General features: G+C 28.5%; 2 protein-coding genes across 6 annotated transcripts; both read left to right on the forward strand.

Annotated features, from left to right (window-relative positions):
* The first annotated feature begins 2,493 nt into the window (after positions 1-2,493).
* On the forward strand, positions 2,494-3,370 carry LOC132946734 (small ribosomal subunit protein mS37). The gene has a single exon (XM_061016793.1). The coding sequence runs from the start codon at positions 2,694-2,696 to the stop codon at positions 3,057-3,059; it is 366 nt and encodes a 121-aa protein (XP_060872776.1). The 5' UTR covers positions 2,494-2,693; the 3' UTR covers positions 3,060-3,370.
* Positions 3,371-6,416: 3,046 nt separating this feature from the next.
* LOC132946320 (UDP-N-acetylglucosamine--peptide N-acetylglucosaminyltransferase-like) lies at positions 6,417-18,954 on the forward strand. 5 transcript variants are annotated; one of them, XM_061016251.1, is made up of 9 exons: positions 6,417-6,564; positions 6,930-7,071; positions 8,736-8,842; positions 9,484-9,566; positions 10,638-10,773; positions 10,839-10,857; positions 12,152-13,298; positions 14,661-15,530; positions 17,705-18,954. In XM_061016251.1, the coding sequence occupies exons 3-9, from the start codon at positions 8,825-8,827 to the stop codon at positions 18,762-18,764; spliced, it is 3,333 nt and encodes a 1,110-aa protein (XP_060872234.1). In that variant the 5' UTR covers positions 6,417-6,564; positions 6,930-7,071; positions 8,736-8,824; the 3' UTR covers positions 18,765-18,954. The 5 variants fall into 5 exon arrangements, with proteins under 5 accessions (XP_060872234.1, XP_060872237.1, XP_060872235.1 ...); XM_061016252.1 differs by lacking the exon at positions 6,417-6,564 and adding an exon at positions 7,196-7,446 and having other exon boundaries at positions 6,832-7,071; XM_061016254.1 differs by lacking the exon at positions 6,930-7,071 and having other exon boundaries at positions 6,546-6,564.
* Positions 18,955-19,344: the final 390 nt, after the last annotated feature.

Raw genomic sequence — 19,344 nt, forward strand, 5'->3', positions numbered from 1 at the left:
GTTTTTCTCAATACCCACGTTTCCGAGCTGTATAGAAAAAATGTTAGGATAGGACCTTCGATTTTTGGACGTTTTATAGTCCATGATATAATTTATTAGCATGTTGTATCCTTGATGACACCTCTGTCTTAGCATCGTTATCCTTCTGAAACACAGACATGAATATAATATATCTAAATATACAATTGAAATGTATTCATCTATATATGCTTATATATGAATATATACATAATTGAATAATTAAATAATGATTATCAGCGATAAAAATAAGGAATAACTAAATTTATGTTTTGTTGCGATAAAACTCACAGAAATAATTTCTGTACGCAATAACTCCCTATGGACGCAAATAAAAATAACATTTTCAAAATTGTGGGAATTTTCTTTATTTTCTTTACAATTATTAATTTGGGCAAGTTGAGTAAATTTAATTTACAAGTTAAAAAACAAAAGAAATATTAAATGTTTGAATATTCCTGAATAACTTTAGATGGTTGAAAAAATAAATTATAATAAATATATGTTTATCTTCCTAATATCAAAAAACGTATGGCTATGACATTTTATATTTGATTAAAGAGACTTATGCTAATAGAGTTTTCACATTTATTTATTTTTTAAATGGGACTTTTGTGCCGCTATAAAATAGAGTTTCAGACCTCTGTGAGATGTCGGGTAAGTAGGAACATAGATGATGCTGTTGCACATCGTAATACCGTATTGTCCATATATATAGTATATTCAGGCCCAGTGTCGCTGAAGTCCAAAATTTTACCTATGACATTAGACACCTCCACATAAAATTTTGACACCTACTTATTTCTTATAATTACCTTACCATGCACACAAGTATAGTTTTTATGTTGTCTATTAAACACATTTTCGTAAAATAATTATAGAATGACAAAGGTGACCCCTTACTTACTAAAATCACATATGACAATTGTCATAGGTAAATATATATTTTGACGCCACTGTTCAGGCCCTGCTCAAGGTGTAGGTAGTAGGTGACATAAGTCCACGCCTATTGCGGCACTTTAGTAAAAGAGCAGCATTTTCAAAACATTGATAATATTATAATGTTAGGGACGGCAAGAGTACATTATATCCAAATCGAGGTTTTGAAGTTGAAAACACATTACTATCTAGTATCTGATCGCGTTTAGAATAACCGCGAATCGCGATGTAGCCAAATTTGGTGTTGGTAATAGGTATTTTATTATTTATACAATTATACCACATATATTGTGGTAACTGGTAAATATGTGTAAGTATATATTATTATATATATGTATACCGGCGTACCACGACTGTGGTCGGACACTCATCGGATACACAAAATATATTTTGTATTTTTAAGACCCGCGATTATTCTCTTCGCTGTTGTGTAATTGTAATGTCGTAATAATTATAGCAAAACGAAATCGTCAAGGGTTTTATCGTAAAAACTACTGGGCCACTGTGCTAATGTGCCATGTCCCCACGGCCCACGCCCCAGGGTTGAAGCGGAGGTTTGCCCACATTCCCTTCATTATACATCGTATCTGACAGCTCTATTTAACTAGGAAATTGAGCTGCAGCAATGAGGGGTAGTTCTCATAAACCTATAAACTTATAGTTTATAGGTCTATTATACGACTATATACCAGTTCTTCTTGCACGCGTTAGTTAATGATTTGACAGCCGTAGATGGCGCTGCCGTTATGGAATTTATTTAAATCTAAATGACATTGAATATTAATATATCTATGCTAAATAATAATACCGTCAATGCCATTAGCACGTAAAGTTAGATTAAACCTCACTTAACCTAACGAAACCCAACTAAACAGCGCGTGGCTCGGCTCATGGCCCGTGACTCTCGGTACTACCGAGGAGCAACGCCGTGCATTGGTGCAACTAGGGGGTGCTTGGAGTTGGGGCATTGAGGGAGCTCATAGATCGCTGTAAATATTGTCAAGAAATACTAAAAGTATAATCAACAATAACTAGTCAGTAGTCAGTAGTCGTAAGTCATAAATTTTATATACATCAATAAAATTAAGCTTTTGAAAGAATATTATATCCATGGAAATTCCAATACAATTTCAGGAATACTATATTATATTGTACTGTGTTACAGCTTATATGTATTATTTTTATATTGTTTTGAAATATAAGTATTGAATAGTATCTATACAAATTAAAATACATCTATTACAACAAAAACAACGTATTCATAATAGACATAATATATTTTATAGTATCCTGCTCAATATGATATGTAGTAATATTACAGATTATAAGTTATAACTAATTATTGCATTAATTAAAACATTTTAGGACCTATGCTTTTTGGAAAATTATGTTATTTAAATTCACGCGGGAATTAATGTTGGTATATTATCATATAATATCTATGATAGCACTTATCACGTTTGAAGCACTTATCAATTATCATTATGAAATGTTGATAATTGATATACTATCATTATTAATATCACGACCCCATAGGGTATGAGCGGTGAGCACAGGACTGAATAAATTGTAGCCCGTAGGTCGTGAAAAATTGAAAATATTATGTACAATATAGTTATTAGTTTCTCGTCGATGTGTAAATAGTCACTGTGGTAGTGCGGGTTAAAATACTGTGATTTAAAATACTCAAATGATCAAACACTAAAGTATTTAAGTATTAACGAAATAACTTCATTATGCGTTTAAACAATGTTTTGCATTTTCGCGATATGCGTCGATACACAAAAAATCCACTCGAAGTTAAATTCGAAGAACTGTTGCCGCTTAAATTGAAAGAAAAAGTATCTGGAAAAGGAGATAGGTCCAAAGAACGTGCATGTGTTCATGAAATATCTATTATGTTTGCCTGCTTCAAAAAAAATGAATTTGACCAAGCTCGATGTTCAGATGAAATTACCAAGTTTCAAGCATGTGCAACTAAAAATTACGCTGACAAGTTTAAAAGAAAACAAGACATGCTAGAAGGAAAAATTTCTACTGGAAAAGACAATCTTACTCCCAGAGAAATCAATTATCTTCTGAAAAAATATCCAAATCCGTAAAACTGAGTTTTTAGAATTTCTTTTAAGGTACAAGTAGCTATTTAAATTTGTTAAACTTTAATATTCATTTAAAATGTAAAATCTGTTTGTTGACATTGTATTGCTGATTAAAATAAAAAATAAGTATATTATTAATTTGTAAATATTATAATTATCAATGGTGGATTACAAACAAATGTGTAGTTTTAAAATTCATGAGTAGGTACAATAATTTACTTGTTTCTTCTATTTAATGTATTTTTTAAATTAAATGTTATCAATGATTTTGTTAAAATGATTAATTGAGTAATAAAGAAGAATTCATTAAAATATTTGAATCATTATTCTTTAGTCATCACATTATATTATACTTATCTATGGTCATCACTTAAGCATTTAGTTGAAACAGGTACCTTTATAAAAATAAAAAGTTGGTATATACAAACACATCTAATTGTTTAAATAATTTATTAATCGTCTAAATTGTACTTGGTTTGCATAATTGTTGTAATGTTTATAAGATACCAATCATATCAGATCATTTTGATCAATAGTCAATGTTTTTTGACAAGATTAAAGGTAGGTACTTACTAAAAGGCACTTGTATATATTTCATAGTTGTACATTTTAGGCAAGATGTTCAGATGTGGACCTATAAGTATGACTACATTTTGTATTGCATAGTAAAATATTGAACACGGACAAACACTATTATCCAATCTGTATGCAGAGTGATTCATCATATATGATCAATCTCCTTCATTATCCTTTAGTAGTTTAGTACATTTATTTAAATTATGATACTAGGAACTTTTAAGTATGCTTTAGGACCATATTTCAAATATAAACATTTTTATACCATTTAGGGTGTATTCTGGTGCAAATTAAATGATAATTGTATGTCAATTGTCAGTTGTTAAACACATGGTTATATTTGTTATGATGCGTCTTAATTAAAATTTGAATATTATATGAGCTAGGTATTCAGTTATTACACTTTTTTAAGGTATTAATAATAAACCTGTAATATGAAGGATTTGAATAAAATCAAAAATATATTAATATTAAGTCAAGTATTATAGGTTAGGTTAGATTTAAGTAGGTACTACTTGGACAATTTTCACAAGACTCGTGACATTTGTATTTTGTAACATAGTTATAAAATGTTTATTAATTATAATTGTAATTACTATAATATTTTTAAATATCCTACCCACACAGTAAGAAGTAGAGGATTATATTATATATTATAGGGTCAATGATCTAACATGAACATTTATTTCTACAAAATTCACCTCTCCTGTAGACTCTATAATCAGTTGTATATAATTTTTCGAAAAAAATATAATTCACACACCTAATAAATTGTTATTAATTACAATAATGCAATCAAATAACAATTTATTTTTAATAATTTATAAAAGGTGATTGATGATTGATCAGGGATTGAGATGCATTATATTAATTTAAATAGATGGAAATAGATTTATTTGAGATATAGTTTTGATTGTTAAATTAGTTATTGAACTTGATTTTGATATTTCTTGAATTCTACAAGTAAATACTTTTTCAGACATTTTTGCACATATTTATTATTTCACATGACGGGTCGTGCTCTGTTTTTTTTTATATTAATGACTAATGAGTCTGTATTGTCTATATGGATACACAAGAACAGAACAGCAAACTAAATAATTAATCATTTTAATATTTTATATAACTATTTTACTACAATTCCAGGCTCCAGATATTTTCAATAACATCTTCTTTAAAAACATTATTTTTTTCTGTTCCATTGTCAAAGATATCCTCCCCCACCCACAAAGCAAATATCTAAAAAAAAAAATATTTTTTTTACATTTTAGATTCTGAGCTGAGCAATGTATTGATTTTATAATGATTGAAGGATGTGCGTTTTTTTATTTTTATTTGTGTCTGTACATGATAAGTAGGTAGTCAAAATAATGCTTCGATTTTCAACTTCAGTATCTTGTTTGATAGGAAAGTGAATCTATATAGTTGGTGCATTGAGGAGGTCAAAATCCCATAAAAAAATAAATATAAATAAATTTCAATAAAATTAAGGAAAAACTAAGGAATTTTTTTTTACACAAAATCGGTTATTTGTTTTTGGTGTAACAAATGACCGTAGATACATGCATTTTTCACTGGTTGTTTATATTAGTATTTTCTATACACGATACAATTTTCAAATATTTTTATTTGCTTTGAACTGTTTACACACATTTTCAGTTTCTGATTGTTTTAGTTTTTTTTTTCCAGTCTTTATTTATTGGGTAAAAAAGCTTGAAAATGTAATACAGGGCTCCTAATATACTGTTACAATGACATTTGGAAAATATTAAAAATCCATTGTCACAATTTTTTTACCTTCTTGATTTTTAACATCAAAAAACACCCAATAAAATTTGTTTTAATTTTTTTTAATGTTCTGTAGTGAATCAACTACTAAAGATAAAGCTTAGAAAATCTTCACTGCACTTCTCCTAACCAATGTGAATCTAACAAGACCCCAAACAACGAAATCCGACCTTCGGTTTCGGAGATCTATCTTACTAAATGAAAATGAAAATGATTTTTTGTGGGGCTGTTCCACCGACATTTTTTGGATTAAAATTGTTATACCACTTGGGTGTGATTTCAGTATTAAAAATTAAAATTCAAGAAAGTTTACATGCCGATCCCTGACTTCGCAAGCGTTTTTATAAGTATTTAAAGTTCAAATCTTGACAAAATAAGTAAGTAAAAATTACGAAAATTTGCAAATTATCCTGTGTTAGAAATTCATAAAAATTTTTCTTTTTAAGTTTAAGATTTTAAAATATAATAAGAGATTCCTTATAAGGTTATCTACTTTTATCTAAAAAAAATGTCTATAAGAAAGTCAAATTAAATTTTTATGAGCGTATGAAGTTTAAATTTTTACAACATTAGATATTCACTCGATATCTCATGTAACGATTTTCTTATTTTGTTGTAATTAAAAAACGAATAACCGCGTAGACATTTGAAAATTAAATCATATGTTTAATTTATCAATTTATATTTTAATAAAAAAAGTATATATTAACTATCAGGGACTAAAATTGTGTGTTGTACAAAATTTTGTATTGTGAAATACGAAATTAAAAAGTGTGTAGGTAATGTAATGGCCTGTAATAACTAGTAACTTTTTTTATAGTTTTTTCTTCATTACCTAATTGAAAAGTTATTCGATGTTAAAATGGGAAATAGATACATAAGAATTTTAAATATTAATAATAATAATAATTATTATTTTTTTTTTTTTTTTTATTGATGTTAAGGCTTCAAGCCAAGGTCATTAGCCTGCGGAAAGCTTACATTTTATATACAATTAGTTATAGATAAGAATTACATGTTTATGGGTTAGTAGTTTTACAGCTTTATATAATATTTACAGTACAGTAAGTTGTTAGTTGTGAGATTTTTTACAACATTAGATTTTGGTGTCAATACCGATGTATTTGAAGAAGCTATGCATTAAGTGAGTATTGTGTTCTCCTAGTGCTTCCTCCATCGAAGAGGGTTGAATAATTATTATTATAAGGAGTCGTTTTTAGAGGTTTTACTTGTAGATATTATTATAGATGTTATTAATATGTTATTATAACTATGCTATTCTATTATTCTGTGGTAATATCTCAAATCGTGATTGCCGCCAAATGTCAGTATGGCTATGATTGTACCTTAAGGTTTATACCGTACTTGGAGTTTGGACCAGGAGTCTCGGCGTCGGTGGTCGGTGTCCCGCCTAGCTGCTGGCCACCGGCCGGCTGGTGTCTCACGGACCAAATGACCAATGGCTTTGCATTATAGAATTATCACATATTATATATGTGTTTATTTCAGATATTCTGTGTGAGTGCGTCCTGCAGCATATCTTTAATAAAGAAACGGCTTTACGGAGAATTGTATTGTGGTGGGCGGCGGCGACTTAATGGTATAGTGTATAATGTATATGGACAAACCACAGAATAGATACGGTATTACGGTAATTTGAAATTTCATTACCAAATTAATAATTTAATTTGTCATTATACCTATGTTATGAATTTTGTTTACAAATTAATTTAGCTTCACAGAATTAATATTTTTGCTATTGCACTTGATTTTAGATTATTTTATAGTAGACTCTAGAATCATAGTTTTGTTTATATGTCTTGAACTCTGGAACTGGAATACCTTTAATTAAACTCATTCTGTACCGTGTGCTTAGAATTGTGAATCCGTGTACTCTTTGGATCGCTCCTTCGTTGTATAGCGGGTATTGTGTAATGTGTGTGCCGTGTGGCTGAGTTTTATATTATTGTGTTCTTGTCACTACCAGATACAACTATTATTATTCTTTCGAGTAGATATTTCTTTTGTAAGTATGAACGTTTATTGTCATAATAAGTCGCTTGATTTTATTTAAATGACGATACACTTGCAATTATCCTTCTTACAAACGCATAACATTGAAAATTGTACATTCTGAATAATAATTCTTGAATTTAACTTTTATGTTTAATATTGGAGTGAATTGACTATTATTATTGACTATTTCAAATTTAGAAGTAACAGTATTATCTAGTGGACCTCAGGTTTTTTTTAAATTTAAATTTTAAAATGAGGTTGTAGCCACTTAATATATTTTCAAACTTTAGTTACGAACTACAAACCTATAAAGTAGGTTTAATACTGTTCTGACTGCATTGTTCCCTCTTCGTTATTTCAGACTCCAATAATAACCATCCTTATATCTTATTTGTTTGTTTTTTCGAAAAGGCCTTCTCCATGAAAAAAGCTGAATTATTATAAACAAGACTGGACACAGTAATATAACGCATAAAATACAAATGATGTTTTCAACAAGAAAATTTTTAGACCTTACTAAATAGTTTTAGTGTGCGTACATTCATAGAGTCATTGACTTAACTACGACTCATGTTCTATAATATATAATGTAGACATGGTTGATTAATACATTTCTATTAACAAAACCAGTAACTTTGGTCTATGCTTATATTTGTTAAATCTACTCTTACAATTATCTAAAAATGACTTTATATATCTATTGATAGGTAATGAAAGTAATGTTAAGTGTAAATAATTGTTATAATATATAAGTAGAACACAGATTGTTTTACAATAAAGTATATTTTTTTTCCATTTTATATTTTTGAATTATTATCAGTTATAAATATACATATTGTAATAATTTCTAGGTAATGACAACAATTTGTTTCGCACATTTTGATAAAATATAACATTAATTGTTTATTGTGCATTAATTATGTGCCGTATCATTGGCGTGGCAAACGGTAATTTCAGAGGCAATTGCCTTCGAGATTTTTCTTAAATAGAGGGGTTGGTGGTAGCCGGTGGGTCCCCTAGTAAATGTAATATAATAATATACTCAATAGGTAGTCAATAACAATCTGAAATATAATTAGTTATGTTTTATTAGTATATTATTATGCATTAATACTTGGGATATTTGTAACTTGCCTCTGGAAAATTTTTAGTTTGCCACGCCACTGTGCCTAGTATCTAACTATATTTTTAAGCTATTTGATTATTAATGTAATCAGTTATATCAAATAAAATATATATACATTTTTTTATTCTAATAATCTAATGTATTTATTACAATATATTATATTTTGTTTTCAGTTCATTGTCAACAGTCTGGCCATAAGTATATTTGGATCATTATAAGTGGTCCTTATTTGAAAAATCACTAGTACCAAATATTTTAAACTATGAATTCATTACCATTTGTGAGTAATATATTAATAATTCAACTATATAATATATATAGGCGTTTGTGGCACATTCATACTAACTATAATCATAGAAAAATCTTATATTGCAATTTTAAATTTTTAAGGACTAATTAATGAATTGATAAGTCTTGTTAGGAATTTTAATAGCTAATAGATTTACCTTTTATATTTTTTGTCCTTCAAAACTTCTATTTTGATATGTAACAATTAATGAGATTTTCAGAGCTAATATGACATCTTTTATTAGAAAATCTCTTAAATCGCACATCAAAATGGGAGATTGGGGGACTTTAATTCTCTTGGTATATTTGTTATTACAATATGTTTACAATTTAGAGGACACCACATAATGTATTGCCTTAGTATTAAAAGTGTATGACATAAATTAATAAAGCTAAATGTGAGCTGCCAAACATACATTTTCCGTATTACTTACTTTTAAGATAACAAATGCATGTGTGGTATCTTATTAAACAAGATGTTTGTCTAAAAATGCCACTTTTGAAAAACATTATCTTAACATTTTTATTAAGATAAAGTTTACTAAATTTTAAAATTTTTGATTAACCAGTGAAACTAATTTTATTAATTACAAATATTATATAAATTAATAGTTAATAATATAATACTTACAGGATATATTTTGCTCAAAACATTCTGACTGTGAAGCACCGATATCAGTTATTACAGAGATCTTATCAGAAAACGACCCTTTAAAGTAAATAATTTACAGTTATTAATATTATCGTGTATAAGGATCTAGATATCTTTTTTTTAAATTTAAATACTTGTATAAATGAAAATTGAAAAGTTTAATGTATGAATAATATTTATATTAGAATGGGTATTACAGCTTATTTATTTAAGTCCTGTGCGAGATATAAATTTTCGATTTATGTATATTTTATGTGTGTCTATCATTAAAATTACTATGTCTTAATTGTTTACCGCATTCTGGTTTTTGAGTGAAGTGAAAATCAAAGTGTATTATATAAAAATTATGTATAAATGTTTAATTTGTATATTGTCTAATATGTACATTAGGAGAGAGGTTATCTTCTCTAACTTGTTCTTTTTTTTAATTTGTCCTATTTATTATTAGACCTGTTATTACTTTTTAGTTTTACCTAGTAACTACTTTCTATGTTCTATTCTAATATACACATTAAGAGGATGTGATACCCGTATGCGTTGTATCCGTCTTACAAATGTACAACATAGCAAAAAACCACTTAACTCTATACAGTTCAGTGCAAAAAAACTGTTTTACCTGGGATAGACCCACTCCCTTGGTATTAATAGTAGAATTATTAAAATTCCACAACGCATAGGGAACAACTTAATCTGTGTTGTAGTGTATTTATTTTTTTATAGCATTTACCAATAATTTTTAATAATTAAATGAAAAAAAACAAGAAAAAGTCCTTATGTTTTCAAACTGAGAACTTAAATTTTATTTATGTTATCCAAATAATGAAAACGCTACGACTCAGTTAAAGTTGTTCCCTATGCGTTGCAGAATTTTGGTAATCCTACTATAAATACCGAATGAGTGGTTCTATCCCGGGTAAAACAGTTTTTGCTATGTTGTACATTTGTTAGATGGAGACAACACATGTGGGTATCACGTCCTCTTAAGTATTAACTAGCGAATATGTTAAAAACCAATATCAATATTAAATGTGGAAGTTATCACTAAACTTGTGTGTAATCACAAATTTTCTATGTCTACTTACTCAATTTAATTTTACCAATTTATTTTATAATTAATTGTTTTTATTTTTTAAAGTTTTGAAAAAATCTCCAATGAATTTGAAGTATTGGGATTCACAAAAGTAAAAGATTTGGCACGAGCAACCCTTGGAAAAGCCAGCTCAATGAAATTGTGTGGAGATTCATTAACACTGCTTTATGGAGCTATAGAGGTAACAATTAATAATATTCAACATATTTTAGATTATATTTTGATAGTTTGATTTTTTTTTTTTAGATTTATAGTGAACATTTGGGTAAGTTATTATCATTAAACAGTATAATCAATTGCTATGCTATATTTAAATGGGCATGTTATGTAAGCTGCGCCTGGATTATTATCTGGGTGAAAAAAAAATAAAATGTTAATTGTACCCCATATGTTACACATAAAATAGATTACAAATAAAAATGTATATGAAATAGACACATAAACCTTATACTTATAGAAAGAACATAGTGTAGTTCACACCGTCCACGATAGGTAGTGTTTCAAAAAGCACAGTTGCAGTGACCACGAAGATTGAAGACTAGAATAAGGAGACCAAACTCGTACAGCCGCCCACATAAAAAACCGTACCAAAATGAGTCACATGATTAAACTGCCATAGGCTACGCTGCATATGCTAGGGTTGTTACTTTAACCCGTGTTATATAAGAATTATTCATGTATTGGAAAATAAATGCATTATTATGAACTATGACCCTTTATAGATTTATAGCTTGTACAAATACACATTTATACATGTACATATTATGTGTATATTTCATAATTATTATTTTTATTATTGAGTAAATAATCAAATTATACAATCCATTAACACTATATCTAGTTATTTTAAACTTATATATCTATGTTCACAGTTAGTCTGAGCCTGATACTAGTTGATATACCAAGCACATGTGTTTTCTGAAACTATCGTTGTTACACTAATATTTGTTTCTTAAAAGGACGTCACACCCACATGTGTTGTCTCTGTCTTACACATGTACAACATAGACAAGACACGTTTACGTAGTCTTAGTAGAAGTCGCTCAATTTTGGTTTTAGAGTAAAAATACCTATTATAAAATTGAATTGTGACAATATTTCTGAGGGAAAGTTGTTACATTTTTTCCATTATACCCAATATAACGTTAATTATAACATACACTAATTCTCTTGAACGTACCACTCTACTCCGTATACCCGGCATGTTCTGTCTATTAGTATGAGGTCTATGAATAATATACAACTTAGGGCTGTTCTTACAATGTTTAGTATAGTTTCGGTTAACTTAAACCGGACATTGTGAGAACGGCTCTTAAAATTTATGGCAGACAACTTACAAACTGTCTGCTCATTACACATTATTTTTGGTGTTTTCTAACAGTGGCCAGGAGTTCTTAAAAAAAGCATGGGGGATCTTCTGTTCTATTGCATTTTGTCATAGAATGATACTCCATTTGAATCTAATTATTTATCTACCAATTGATTTACAGAAATAACTTAATATTAACTAATGTTCAATGTTCTAAATTGTATATATAATATATATATATTTTTTTTAGATAATCTTTTAAAATCTGCAAAATCAGAACATCAAAATAGAAACTTCATCAGTACTCAAAAAATATGTAAAGAATTACTTACACATACACCAACAGACTTAAATGTTATATTGCTTAATGCCGAATCATTTTTCAACTGCAGGAATTATGAAAAATGTATTGATTGTTTAGAAATGGCAAACAATATTAGTCCAAATTGTTCCGAAGTTTTAAGTAACTTTGCATTAGTTTATATGAAAAAATCAGAAAATGATTTAGCAAAAGAATACTTATTTAAAGTATGTACAATAAAACCTTATTGTGTAGATGCATGGACAAATTATGCCAATTTTTTGTTTGAGACAAATGACTTAATCACGGCTGATTTGGCTTATGAACGGGTTTTAAGTATAAAACCCGAATTATATAAAGTTCGTAATGAATATGGAAAACTACTATTAAAATTAAACAGAGTAAAAGAGGCTAAAAAGCATTTTAAAATTGCCAACAACTGTGCGACAGAATGTCCAGATACTTTAAATAATTTAGCAGATGTTTATTATATGATTGGTAAATATGAAAAAGCTATTTCTAAGTATAAAAAAGCTTTAGAAATAAATCCCGATCTAATGAATGCTTGTTTTTATTTGGGAAAGGCTCATCTAAGAGTTACAGAGTACCAAAACGCAGCTAATATATTTTTAAAAGCACTTAAACTAGAACCAGAAAATGTATCCGTTTTAAGAAGTCTAGCAGTTACATACTGTTTTCAAGAAAATATGTTAATGTGTGTTGAAGTATACAAAAAGTGTTTGATACTTCAACCTGAAGACATAAATTTGAATCTAGAATTAGCTTTGATATATTTACATAACCTTGAAAATTATCAAGAAGCTATTATATATTTAAAAAAATGTATCCAGTTAAACCCAAAAAGAATAGACCTCTTCAAGAATCTTTTTGTTGCATACCGGAAATCTAATGATCATCTAAATGCGTCTGATGCTTGCATGTCAATGGGTGATTTGTACCTGGAAAGTGATGATCAAGAAAATGCAAGAAATGTATTCTATTGCGCGATACTTTTTAACCCTGGAAATGCATTTGCTCATTGGAAAGTGGGCCTGACTATGTATAATCTGGGACATTTGGATTTGGCTCTTACAAGGTAATAATTAATCAACACAATTCAAAGTTTAAAATATGCTCTAAAAAGACCCTCCAAATATTCTCCAGATATTCTAATAATCGAAGGGTGGGCGGGAATAACGTGCTATGTAGCAATTCGTAAATGTTAAGGAAAAACTAAAAACGAAAAATGTATTACACATTTTTTTTAATGTTATTTGGAACGCACGTAGCACGTTCTTACATATTCGACTATAACACTCTACCATTATTTTATTTTTTTGTGTAGGTACTGTATTCATTTCACTTAACAAAATTATTTCATAAAGATTAATATTAATAAAACATGGTATTTTATTACTATAAATCACATTATTTTTTTTACATATTTTAAAATTCATACAATTTATTATCCTGGTAATGAAGTATAGAAGTCACTGAATTGTTGAGGCATATACTTGCACATGTCTAAAAGATCTTTTTTCTTTTGTTAAGACCACTGGGAATTGTAGGCTAAACAGATAAATTCTGTTGTGTTGATAATTTTAATCAAGTTTGAGGTGAAACTGGAAAAATTACTCTACTCGCGCCTTTGATATAAATTGCAGTTGGTTTTGGTGGGATATTTTGAGAATGAGTTTGAGTCATGTTTGGCTGTGTGTTTTAGTTAGAGTCATTTAGTGTAGTGAGAACTGAGTACCGGTTAGGAGTTATGAATATTTTTGATTTCTTATCCTCTGGCTTGGGGGAAAGCGATGAAGAAGATAAATTTCTTTTGCTTGAAGTTGGATTAGTTTTAGTTGTGACACGATTATTAGACGATTGGGCCGCCATACTACGTAAACGTAATGGCAGAGTATAATAATATAATATTAGCGTATGAAAAACAGATAACGGAGCGAACGTAATGACCGTGCGTTCATGGTGAACGTTATCGCCGGACTGATATTTATTATTTATCATAATTTATTTACATGTGTTGATTATATTGTTTGTATCAAGGTATATTTTAAATTGTAAATGTCTGCTTATTACCAATAATTAATAGAGAAACTAAGTCAATTTGAATATACAAGTTCAGAATATAATATTAATAATTCATTAATAAATGGTTCATTATTTTTCATATTTGACACTATTAGTATACGTTTGCTGCATGCATACATTTATTTTCGGCTATTTTTTAAACGTTGGTTATTTGTAGGTATATTACAATTGTTTTATTTGTTTTATAGACTTTAGTTTAAGATATTATACTATTGTTCTTTTCTTATCTTCTTTGTTGTTAATTTCAATTTCCCATGATAAAAACAGTACTTGCTACTTGATTTCATTAATAGAAATAATTCTTGTAAAACGTATCTATTCAGTATAACTAATTATATCATTAATTTTTCAACAGGTATAAAAATGCGATAGAATTAAAGCCGACGTTGGCCAATGCTTATTGTGATATTGCCATAATATATGAAGACTATGGTATTTCAGAAAAGGCCATAGATTATTATAAAATGGCTATACAGTTGCAACAACCTACCCATTATAACGCTTGTTTGAATTTAGCCAATATTTTATATAGATTGAATATAAATCTGAATGATGCTCTAACGTATTACGAAAAAGCATTAGAATGTGACAATACATCTGTTGACATTTATATATATATGGGAAATATATATACGGAATTAAACATGAGTAAAGATGCATTACGTTGCTTTTATATGGCAATTCAGCATGATTCACATTGTTTAGAAGCTTACATTTATATAGGTTCTATACAAAAAGACAGTGATAATTTCACTGAAGCAATTCGTGCTTATGAATTTGTATTAAACTTAAAACCAGATCTTCCAGACGTATATTGTAATTTAGTACGATGTTTACAAACAATTTGTGACTGGTCAGACTATGATGCACACGTGAAAAAATTACAAGAAATTGTAAACAAACAACTGAATGATGACGACATGTTGTCCTTATTACCTCACGATGCATTAATATTTCCTCTATCGATAGAAGTACAAACTAAAATTGCTTCTAAGTATGCAAAACATTGTGTTGAAAAATTGAAAAAATCAATTGAAGAACCTCAACAATTTGTTCATCCAACATCTTTAATATCTTCCAATGGAAATCTCAGGATTGGTTTTGTATCAACCAACTTTAGTAAACACCCAATAACAACAATTATGGAATCTTTGTCTAGTCTATACGACTACCAAGTCGATGTAATTTGTTATTCTATATCTTCAAATGATAACATTCCATCCTGGTAAATATTTGATTTTAATGATTTTAGTAAATAAAAGTAAATATGTGGTAAAGTGTTTACTGCTCTACCGTACTGTTGGTATCGAGTGGGTTTGAATAATGTTAAATTTGAATTCAATAATTATATAAAATCATTGTATACTTAAACAATATTGAGCGAAGACAGTCTATCGGCCTATATTATTAAGTATACAGTAAAACTCGCTTAAGACGCTCTTTAAGGGACCAGCTCTCTAAAACGTCTTATGCGGGAAAGCGTCTTATGCGGGAATGAAACAAAATGATGTGGTTGAAATATCGAGTTTATTTTTTTATTATTAAACATAATTTAATGAGAAATACACTTAAAAATTAATTATAATTACGATATACATACATACTTATATTTTTGTGCTACTGAATTTAATTTAAAAAAATATTTTTGAAACAGCGAGGAGACCTACTTTTTCCAATGACGACCAACTTCAATTTATGGGTTCCGGTAGAATTTGTACATACTAAAACCGTGAGACGTTCCTTGCTCAACTTTCCACCATGGCATGTCTCATTTTTAAAAACAAAAGACTTATCTGGCATAAGCTTAAAAAACAATCCGAATTCATCAGCGTTGTATACATCGTCAGGAGCATAGTCACGCAGTAATGAAGGCAACACGTTATTTTTCCATGAAGCTATATCATCATTATTAACAGATTCAGCCTCACCTGATATTTGCCGGTACACAATGCTATGCCTACTCCGAAATCTATCCAGCCAACCAGTCGATCCACTAAATTCGGTTAAGTTGAGACGTGCGGCAATCTCCATCGCCTTTTCCGTGATTATACCTCCATTTATTGGATAATTTAAACTACGAGCTTGTTGAAACCACTCCAATAAAATATTTTCCAACTCTTCATACTTCCCGTGTTTTAATTTTTGTCGTTTGCTGCCACCTAACAAGCTGCTTTGTTCTATTTCATGTCTGTTTTTCAATAAAGTTCTTAAAGTGGAAGGAGGTATCCCCAGTTCATTAGCAATATCTTTTTGTTTTTTTTTCTCAGCCAATCCTTCATCGTACTTTTTCAAAATGTTGAGTTTGTCCGAAATCGTTAGCGCTTTACGTTTTATACCACTAGCCATAACGAAATTACGGTTATACACATGCGAACGAACAGCACTTACTAAATCTCATAAGACGATGAAATACAGTAAAACTGTTATAATAAGTAATGATAAAATAGGTATAGCGATAAAATAAAACGATAAGAACACGTATAATACTAAAAATTCTATTTTTATTTTCACAAAACTACTAAAATTTATCGTAATCTGCTGAAAAAAAGAGCGTTTTACCCGATTAGACAGAGAAAAACTGAGCGTCTTAACAGGTGATTTTTACATTGACTAGTATAGGAAATGTCTAGGGACCGACTAAAAACAGCGTCTTATGCGGGAAAGCGTCTTAAGCGAGAGCGTCTTAAGCGAGTTTTACTGTATATTAAGTTATGATTGCTTTTAAAGTAATTTATTTTACTATTAAACATTAATAGGTTTAATTAATTTGTTGAAAAAATTGCATTTAAAAACGTCATCATTGAGTGTATAAAATAAAATAATATACTTTTAAATTTTCAAATAGGTACCTATGAATAACAAATAACTAAATTTGAACTTAAAATTTAAATATATAAAACTGTGCCTTCGTTTGATGTATCAGTTTTTCAACTAATATTATAAATACTTATGAGAAACCTTGCAAGTATTAAATTTTCTAACTTTTCGAAACCAAAAAAAATAATTGTTATTGCCATTTATAGAAAAAAACTAATTACAATCATAATGTTCTTATGCCTATCAATAACTCAAATGGACTCAAAATATAACTTACTGACCTTTTTCAATAAGATACTTACTACAATTTTTTATCTAAATATAAACAAAAATTAAAAATAAACTTACAACATTGTATTATTAACATCTGATTTCTGATTTCTCAGAAACAAATACCTATACTTTGTTTAATAAAGATAAACTAATTTCTTAAAATTCAGCCATTGTGTAGTATTAAATTATGTATATTATTTTTCTGTTTAACTTTGATAACATTTAATCAGTCACTAATAGATCACCCATTATTAATTATTGATTATAATATTAATTATGTAAAATCTTTTCTTTTCTTTTTAATTACAGGTTAAATCTCTTTGAACACCATAAAGATTTATCACAACTGAAATTTATCGATGCTGCTAAAGTTATCAATAATGATGGAATCCATATATTGGTTGACATGAGTGGTTATACCAAGGGTGCTCAAACTGAGATATTTGCTTTAAGACCAGCTCCAATTCAAGTTTCATGGCTTGGTTGTCCTAGTACTAGTTGTACAACATTCATGGATTACTTGATTACAGATAAAATATGTTCTCCTCCTGAACTTCAACATTTATATACTGAAAAATGGGTTTATACAAATCAAACTATTTTTGTTGGGGACCACAAACAGAAGTTTTCTAATTTACCACCACGCAAAGTAGTCGTAGATAATACAAATAATATTATGCATCAAGGCATTTATCTTAATGGAAATGATGCCAATGATTTAGTATCAGTTAAAACCACATATATTGAAGAAGAACTCACAGAATCTGTGAAATCTTACAATAGATCAATGTTCAACTTACCAGAGAACGGGGTTGTTTTTTGTAATTTCAGTAAACTATATAAAATAGACCCATTTACTTTTCGTATGTGGCTAAATATTTTAAATAATGTTCCTAACTCTGTACTATGGCTTCTACATTTGAATGATATTGCTGAAAATAATTTAAGAACATTTGCTGATGGTTTAAACTTTGATACATCACGCATCATTTTTGCTGACTTTATTCCTAAATATCAACATTTGAATCGAATCCAGTTGGCCGATATTTATTTGGATACACATTTATGCAATGGACACATAGCTTGCTTGGATGCAATATGGGCAGGAGTTCCAGTAATTACACTTCCGGGAGATACATATGAATCTCGTGTAACGGCATCACAATTGACTACTTTAGGAATCGCTGATACTATTGCTCAAAATGAAGAAAATTATATTGAAATTGCAATACAATTGGGGATGAACAAACTCGTTTTGGAAAATATCAGAAAAAATATTTGGGAATTAAAAATGCATAGTGATCTATTTGATATAAATGTTTATGCAAAAGATATTATTTTAATCTTAAAAAATATGTGGAATAACTGATTAGTTATAAGATTTGTTTTACAGATTTGTCTATGGATGGATTTGGCATGTAAAAATGTATCTTTATTAAAAATCAGTTGTTTAAAATGTTAATGAGTTCCATTTCTTTTTTTTTGTAAGTTTGACTCTTAATGTTTATTGTTTTATATTTAATCTATTCTGCGATATAAATTTTAATTGGGTATTTAAATTAATATTTTGATTTGTAAAAAAATGTTATATGACATTGGTATTTCTACTAATAATAAAATTACAATAGTAATAATATTATAATCCGTAAACAATGGTAACCATTTAAATAAAAGAAAAATATTAGTTTTTCATTATTTATTACTAAATTCATATCTAAGTATCTAACCACGAGCATTTTTGTTTTAAAAAACTGAATTATTTGCGAAACACCTAATTAAATAATATTTAAATAAATATTAGGTACCTATATAATAATTTATATTATTCACTTCACGCGCTATACCAAATTATAGTACACCGGTAGGTAGTCGGTACTCTGTACATTATTATAGTGTTCACATTTAGATTGATAAATAATCTTACCTATAAGATTATATAACAACCACAC

The sequence above is a fragment of the Metopolophium dirhodum genome, chromosome 6, assembly GCF_019925205.1.
Source record: "Metopolophium dirhodum isolate CAU chromosome 6, ASM1992520v1, whole genome shotgun sequence".
NCBI lineage: Eukaryota > Metazoa > Arthropoda > Insecta > Hemiptera > Aphididae > Metopolophium > Metopolophium dirhodum.